The 8,918-nt window shown below is 39.8% G+C and overlaps 1 protein-coding gene across 1 annotated transcript; it reads left to right on the forward strand.

Annotated features, from left to right (window-relative positions):
* The first annotated feature begins 1,662 nt into the window (after window positions 1-1,662).
* Window positions 1,663-8,633, forward strand: LOC110532052 (vesicular inhibitory amino acid transporter-like). Its single transcript, XM_021615650.3, has 2 exons — window positions 1,663-2,571; window positions 3,479-8,633. Exons 1-2 carry the CDS (start codon window positions 2,176-2,178, stop codon window positions 4,664-4,666), a joined length of 1,584 nt encoding a protein of 527 aa, XP_021471325.1. The 5' UTR covers window positions 1,663-2,175; the 3' UTR covers window positions 4,667-8,633.
* The last annotated feature ends 285 nt before the right edge of the window (window positions 8,634-8,918 follow it).

Raw genomic sequence — 8,918 nt, forward strand, 5'->3', positions numbered from 1 at the left:
AAGCATAAAAATATGTGGAACTTTCTCTGTCCTCTGGGTTGATACTAAATTTAGAGCTTTCATTGTCTTTCACGTTTTTGTCTCTTACCAACTCACAATTCAACACGAGCAAAATGGCAGTTGCGTCTTTCATTCATTTTCATAATATATTCCAAAAGAAGGAAACATTAGAAATGCTTTGAAGTCCTCTTCTTCAACAATGTGCTCGAGCACATTTTGCATACGCAGGCACCAAAACCTGACGACAGTAATACTGCAATGCGTTGTGACGTGTCGGAACCGATTACTAGGGAAAATATGAGGTGCCTCTTATCATCTGAGGGATTACTGTTGGAGGCATCAAATGTTTCAGAGATTTAGCCTATTCTTCTTAATTTTCTTAAATATTTCTGCATTTTAATGTCATATCGTAATTTGGGAGTTATAAAGCAGACGCACATGACATGAGTGTTGAATCAAACTAAAATGCCATGCGTATTCAAGACACCCGACATAATATATTAGCCATTTGGTTTCCAGGCCACCTAACCATGAGGAATTGAGTCATTCTGAGTAGGCTACATTGGAAATATACTGTAAAACTACAGGGGCATTTAAAATGTACTAGGCCATTACAGACAGTTTATAGCACACATGCGCAAACGCAAGCTCTAGTCTGGGTAGGCTTACCAGTCTTTTTAGCTAACATTCCACTCCTTGTAACCTACTCTTTGGCATATGACACCGAAGGAGTCAGTGAAACGTTACCTAAAAAGAATGGTACTAGCAAGGCCTGTCCAAGGTTCTGCAATGCGGAAACGAGTTGAATTTTCTCATGCCGATGCACGCGGGTCATTCTCTCTAATTTAGCAGCTGAAAAAACATGGAATTTATTACATTTTTAAGTATCTGACTCCATGAACAAAACTGTACTTAGGCTACGCAGGTGTAGCGGGTAGTAAGTTGCCTATTATCGATTAAAATGCTCGGACAACAAATAAGAGACCATATTAAAACAAGTTTTGTTTTGCTATAAATTAGGCTACATTTAAAAAAAAAGTTTAAGTGCATTGGCTACTTGGGTCAAAGGGGCATGAAACACAACTTTGGATCCAAATTCGTATAGCGATTAAACTAAAACACAAAAATAAATAATCTAACGAATATACTAGGCTTTGATATTTAAATATTTTATATTTACTCCATAGACATTAAAGTGATTTTACACCTCTGATATTTGTTTTTGCATTAGGAATAAAAAGACTAAGACAGTGTGTGTGTGAGATATAGGCCTATGAATGGTTCGCAGTGTAACTCCCTAATGTCTGATTTTGAAACGAACATACGTGTCTGCAATTAGAAACTAGATTTATATGAAACTTATATTATCTCTGCCGGATCAATACAAGCATAACGAAAAATTATTGGAACAAATAATGAATCAAATTGAAAAAAAAAAATGGAAAAAAAACAAAACAAAATAATTAAGCCTAATCAAATATGCAAAATTTGCTTATTCGAATAAGTTAAATATTTGGTATAAATGAATCGTAGGAGCTAGCATCCATGCCTCTGGTAACAAACACCCTTTTCTCCTTCCAAAATCTCAAAGTAATCTCTCTCTCTCTCTCTGTCACTCACTCACGCACTCTCTCACTCTCTCACATACACACACACCGCTTCAGAACCATGAGGGGTTTGTGCATGCTGAGCAAGTCATTGCATTGGCAGTCTATGAGGACACGTGCCTAGTCCCCCTCTAAGATTCTGCGGCTTGTGGTTTGCACTTGTCACGGCTATAGCAAAACTGAGCGCAACATCAAGACCAACACCGACAACTGCATGGAGAGGTCACAAACAGGGACATTCGATCACATTAAGCAACATGATCAATTTGAATGAGGATGAATTGTTTTACTTCGTTTCTTCTGATGCCAAGAAAGTGACAGGAGGGATTTGAGAGTGACATGGATAATCAAGACCAACAGACGGGATTTTAAACGACAGCCTGTGTGGATGTAACGGTTGGGCAGTCGTTAAGAGCAACGTCGATACGTCTTGGCAACAGGCATGATTATCTTTCTCTCACAACAACAGCAGCCAAAATAGCTCATAAGCACACTGCATGTATTTATTCAACAATTTTCAAATTTGATCCAAATGAATATCTGAATATTCACATTTTATCTCACAACAATGGCTCACTTAATTCGACACAAGATCGGCAACAAGCTGACCAATGCAGCCAACACAGTGTCCAATAAGTCTCAGGCCAAGGTCAGCGGAGTGTTCGCCAGACTGGGTTTCCAGGCCGCTACAGATGAAGAGGGTCTGGGGTTCGCGGACTGCGATGACTTGGACTATGACTACAGGCAGGGCATGCAGATGGACATCATGCAGGGCGACGAGGAAGGGGGAGAGATGGACGGAGGAGACGAGTTGATGGAGGGAGACAGCCACTACCAGAGAGATGGCACGGGCCCATCATCCTCCTCCATCAAGAACACTGGGGCGTGTAACGAGTTGGCATCAGAGGTCAAACCCAAAATTACGTCTTGGGAAGCGGGGTGGAACGTCACCAATGCCATTCAGGTAGAAATGATTTGAAGAATGACATGAACATATTGTCACTACGTCAATGTAGGCCTTTTGTCAACAATCGCCTTGGAATATACGCCATACATATCATTTCAGAGCACAATGCATTACGCTATATCATTCAGAAGACCCCAATTTCCATTTAAAACGACTATAATTTTTCACATTCACTTGTAAAAATATACTTTCATTTATTTCTTCCAGATAAATGAATTGTCCTATTTTATGGCTTCTTTTTTCAAAATCTCTCATTTAAAACGAGTGATTCCTATATATATATATATATATATATATATATATATATATATATATATATATATATATATATATATATATATATATATATATATATATATTTAAACATAAACAATGGCATTTGCCTTCATTTCATCGGACGAGGATGTCAATTAAATACGAAGCATTTTGAGATTTTAAAGGAAAATAGGGATCTATTCTAGATCGCCTATTTCCTATCAGTAAAAAACAGACCCAACTCCATCTGGAATGAATACAATTATTTGGATTAGCCTCAGGCACAATAAGGGCCATTTCATTATTCTTGATAACATTTCACAGTGGATTATATAAAATAAATCCGGTCTTGGTGAGGAAATATCTTAGTTTTTACATTATAAATTAATATCAACAAAAAATAAGCATCGTTTCAAATCAAATTCCAATTCTGAGCCTGCACGCTTTGTGCCCGACAGATCTATACTTTTTTCTCCCAACTCCAATCGTTACATTTAGATTTTCACACATATGATTATGCAAATAAATGCTGTTTGTTATAATTATGCAACATTGAATGTCATTCATTTCTTGTATATGTGGGGCGGGGAGCCTGTCACTTCGATAAGACCATGACCATTACTACTCAACTGTGCTTGTGTATCCGCAGGGGATGTTCGTCCTTGGGTTACCCTACGCCATTCTTCACGGAGGATACCTCGGACTCTTTCTAATCATATTTGCGGCTGTTGTATGTTGTTACACCGGAAAGATTCTTATTGCGTGTCTGTATGAGGAGAACGAGGATGGAATTCTGGTGCGCGTGAGGGACTCCTACGTGGACATCGCCAACGCGTGCTGCCAGCCACGGTTCCCGTCTCTGGGCGGGCATATCGTTAACGTTGCTCAGATCATTGAGTTGGTCATGACCTGTATCCTGTACGTGGTGGTCAGTGGCAATCTGATGGTCAACAGCTTCCCCAATCTGCCGGTCTCGCAGAAGGCCTGGTCTGTAGTCGCCACGGCCGCCCTCTTGCCTTGCGCGTTCCTCAAGAGCCTCAAGACTGTGTCCAAGTTCAGCTTGCTTTGCACTATCGCGCACTTCGTCATCAACATCCTGGTAATAGCCTACTGCCTCTCCAGAGCCCGCGATTGGGCCTGGGACAAAGTCAAATTCTATATTGATGTCAAGAAGTTCCCCATCTCTATTGGCATCATCGTCTTCAGCTACACGTCCCAGATCTTCCTGCCCTCGCTGGAGGGGAACATGCAGAGGCCAAGCGAGTTCCACTGCATGATGGACTGGACCCACATTGGAGCCTGCGTCCTGAAGGGCCTGTTCGCTCTGGTGGCCTACTTGACTTGGGCAGATGCCACCAAAGAGGTCATCACGGACAACCTGCCGTCCACCATCAGAGCGGTGGTCAACCTATTCCTTGTGGCTAAGGCCTTGCTGTCATATCCGCTGCCATTCTTCGCTGCTGTAGAGGTCTTGGAGAAGTCTTTTTTCCAGGATGGAGGGCGCGCCATATTCCCTGATTGTTATGGCCCGGGAGGAAGGATTAAGTCCTGGGGACTGGGTCTCCGGTGCCTCCTGGTGGTGTTCACGTTGGTCATGGCCATCTTTGTCCCTCACTTCGCACTCCTCATGGGCCTCACCGGGAGTCTTACCGGCGCCGGATTGTGCTTCCTTCTCCCAGCTCTCTTTCATCTAAAGCTGATGTGGAGGAAACTTTTATGGCACCACGTGTTCTTTGACGTCGCCATATTTGTCATAGGGGGGATATGCAGCATTTCTGGTTGTATTCACTCAGTAGAAGGGCTCATCGAGGCATTCAAATATGGAGTCGAAGAATAAGAACGTTCTACCTCTGTAGCCCATACCTTACATTTGGTCATACTCTCATCAATCATAGGCGCGTAATGACAGACTGATTGACAGCGCATAAGGGATACTGTGTAATTGTTTTACTTCGTTTTTTTGTTTTGCCTTCTTGATGACAATGTGCAATAATCAAATTTATAATCATAGTGTAGAGTATTCAGTGCTGAAATTTTGTGTTAACTAGGAAGGGGGTAATGTAGTGTCCTTGGAGAATGGATCATCTCTGAAACAGTGAATATCATGCAAGGTTCGATCAGGCAAGGTTAGCACAGCCCTTGTGAAAATGAGCTGTGCATAGGCCTCACTTATGTGTGGATGTGTTGAATCTGCATTGAGAATGAGTTTATTAGCGTTTTATTTTTGGTTTCTAGCTGCTAAAGAATTAGATAATAATCTCAGTCGATTTAAAGATAAAACACGCTCGGGGCACACACGTGGGATGGAGCTATAGGATAAATGTAGTTGGTTAATCAAAACATTTCGATTAGTTTTCAACTGTACTTGGTTTTTGGTGTTTCAAGTGTCATTATGGATTAAGTGAATTATTGCAGTGCAAACCAGTGGCTCTAAATGTTTATATGAAACCATCTGTCTTCTGTAGTCTACCTATCTGTTGAATGTGAATTGTGCTTTCATTGAATTTATCATGACGTGTAAGAAAAGAGTATGTGTTGAATTAGCAGAGAAATTAATCGAATATTTTATGTGTTATGTTCATATCTTTGGATTCATTATATGTCTATAATTTGTGCACGCTCATGTTTGTGGGAAAAAAATAATATATGGGTGAATAAAATCTATGTTTTTATGGATGAATATAGAAAGTTTGGAGGGCTTTCTGTAAAACGGTCAAATGGAAGCAGAGTCAGTGGATTAGGAAGGCAGTATGTTGTTGTGTGGAGGAGGATTCTGCTAATTATCACAGGCTCACTCACCTCACATGCACATGTGCATTGTCTGCCTGTATGCTTAGACTCAACATGCATTCAAATGTTCAAAATGTACTTGAATCATGTTATAGCCGTAACACACCATATATTTTATTGAACCTTTATTTAACTAGGCAAGTCTTACAAATTATGACGGGCTACCCCGGTCAAACCCTAACCCGGACGACGCTGGGCCGATTGTGCGCCGCACTATGGGACTCCCAATCACGGCCGGTTGTGATACAGCCTAGAATCGAAAAAGGGTCTGTAGAGACGCCTTTAGCACTGAGATGCAATGCCTTAGACCGCTGCGCCACTCCGTATCCCATTTATTAAGCATAACAAATATTATTTGAAATTACATTATGTTGCACTGTAAAAAGCACCACATTTTTAATTTCCTGATTTTCAATAGTAACAATTCTTCTCAGAATGAGGATGTTCTGATATGGGACCCACATGATGCTTGTGAAAGTTCTGATGCTCTTATAACTAGAGGTCAGCATTGGATACTTTGGGACCTTAGTGGACCCCAAGAGGTCATCAGCATACATTTTAAAAATACAAAAATGAAAAGACATACCCCCAGATAGCATATGATAGCAAAATGTGTAGAATTGCAGGAAATTAGCTTTACAACTGCAAACATTTCTCTCAGCCTCATGCCAAAAGGTGCAGAATTGCAGGAAATTAGCTTTAAAACTGCAACATCTTCTCTCAAGCCTCACTGTACCTGACCACTCACTAAAGAGGATAGGTGTTCAACAGTTTCACTTTACAATGAAAAGGAAGCTATGATCCCATATTGATGTCACCTGTTAAATCCACTTCAATCAGTGTAGATGAAGGCGATTAGACAGGTTAAAGAAGGATTTTTAAGCCTTGAGACAATGGAAACATGGATTGTGGGAGAGGGTGAATGGGCAAAACAAAATATTTAAGTGCCCATTCGAACGGGGTATGGTAGTAGGTGCCAAGGCGCACCGGTATTAGTGTGTCAAGAACTGCAGCGCTGATGGGTTATTCACGCTCAAAAGTTTCCCGTGTGTATCATGAATGGTATGCCACCCAAATGACATCCAGCCAACTTAACACAAATGTGGGAAGCATTGGAGTCAACATGGGCCAATATCCCTGTGGAACACTTTCAACACCTTGTAGAGTCCATGCCCTGACGAATTGAGGCTGTTCTGTGTGCCAAAAGGTGTGCAACTCAATATAAGGAAGGTGCTCATTGTATAAATATCACATGATTTGATCGCAATTGAGTCCCAAATCAGAACTACAACCATCTAGACGAGAGCTAGGAATCAACTTAGGTAAATTCTTCATTGCATTTTACATGCCTTCAAAAAGTATACACACCACTTGACTTTTGCCACATTTTGTTGTGTTACAGCCTGAATTGAACATGGATTAAATCGTTTTTTTGGCACTGGCTTACACACAATACCTCATAATGTCAAAGTGGAATTATGTTTTTCAAATATTTTTTAAATAAAAGCTTTAATGTCTTGAGTCAATAAGTATTCAACCCCTTTGTTGAGACATGCCAAAATAAGTTCAGGAGTAAACATGTGCTTAACAAGTCACATAATAAGTTGCATGGACTCACTCTGTGTGCAATAATGGTGTTGAACGTGATTTTTGAATGACTACCTCATTTCTGTATCCCACACATGCAATTATCTGTAAGGTCCCTCAGTCGAGCAGTGAATTTCAAACACAGATTCAACCACAAAGACCAGGGAGGTTATTCAGTGCCTTACAGAGAAGGGCACCTATTCCAAGATAGGTAAAAAATAAAACATTGAATATCCCTTCGAGCATGTTGAAGTTATTAATTACACATTGGGTGGTGTATCAATACACCCTGTCACAACAAAGATAAAGGCGTCCTTCCTAACTCAGTTGCCGGAGAGGAACGAAACTGCTCCGGGATTTCACCATTAGGGCCAATGTTGACTTTGAAACAGTTACAGAGTTTAATGGCTGTGATAGGAGAAAACTGAGGATGGATCAACAACCTTATAATTACTCCAAAATACCTTAAAGAAGGAAGCCTGTACAGAATAAAATGTTCCAAAATATGCATCCTGTTTGCAACAAGACTCAAGTAATACTGCAAAAAACGGAGCAAAGCAATTACATTCTTCTCTAGATGTGGAAAGCTTTTGTTCCAAGACTCCCAGCAGTAATGGCTGCCAAAGGTGCTTCTATAAAGTATTGACTCTTGTGTAAATGAGATATTTCTGTATTTCATTAACAATACATTTGCTAAAATTTCTAAAAACATGTTTTCACTTTGTCATTATGGGATATTGTGTGATGGGTGGGCTTTTTTATTTTAATTTAATCCGTTTTGAATTCAGGCTGTAACACAACAAAATGTGGAATAAGTCAAGGGGTGTGCATACTTTCCAAATGCACTAGAAACAGCATATCTCTTATGCAAAACACTGATAACAACATTATTTTTTATTTGCGATCTGCTGAATATGGTTTTATTGTAACTAAAATGTTGTTCATGGCATTATAGGAAAGCAGTGCTATTTCAGAGGGACAACCCAGCTAGCACATAATGTTCTGAGAACCATATGTTTCCTAGAGCTTGGTGAGAACGTGGTTGTCCTATGGCTATTTTTGCATACAACCTTCCCACAACTTTCTCGGAATGGTGCAAGATAGTTGTTTGTCTGTGAAACATTTTCAGCACATTTAAGGAACTTAACAAAAATACATTATTTTCTTGGCATTTCATTACTTTAACAGGATGTTTCCTAAAAGTTCAAACATGGTTACATTTCATTTCAATTTTGGCAATGCTCTAAGAACGTTCTCCAACTGGTTTGACATTAGGAATGCTCTAAAATATTTCAGAGAAGGTTAAGTAACAACATTCTTCTGTGGGAATTTCAGTACTTCAGTATAACGTTTCCTTGTGGTTCTATTTACAGTCATGTTCTGAAATGGTTCCAAAAACATTAATAAACAATATTCTTCTGTGGAAATTTCAGTTCTTCAGCATTACATTTCCTGCAGGTTTCCTCATGGTTCTATTTAAAGGATAATTCTTTATAACCGGGTTATTATGCTTTTAGTATAAGATTTTTATACATTTTTATGTTTTATGGGTTTTCTTAGTCATACTGCACAATTCCTTGTTTTTGTTATTTTGAAGCTTCCTTATTGCCCTTGTCTACAGCATATTACGATTCCAAGGGTGCATATCTTCACCCATTATGCTATGCTCTGCCTCATTAGCCTGCAATTTGCTTAGCTAGCTGGCTATCAAG

This window comes from Oncorhynchus mykiss, chromosome 9 (genome assembly GCF_057628025.1).
Source record: "Oncorhynchus mykiss isolate SJ-2025 chromosome 9, ASM5762802v1, whole genome shotgun sequence".
In the NCBI taxonomy this organism is placed as follows: domain Eukaryota; kingdom Metazoa; phylum Chordata; class Actinopteri; order Salmoniformes; family Salmonidae; genus Oncorhynchus; species Oncorhynchus mykiss.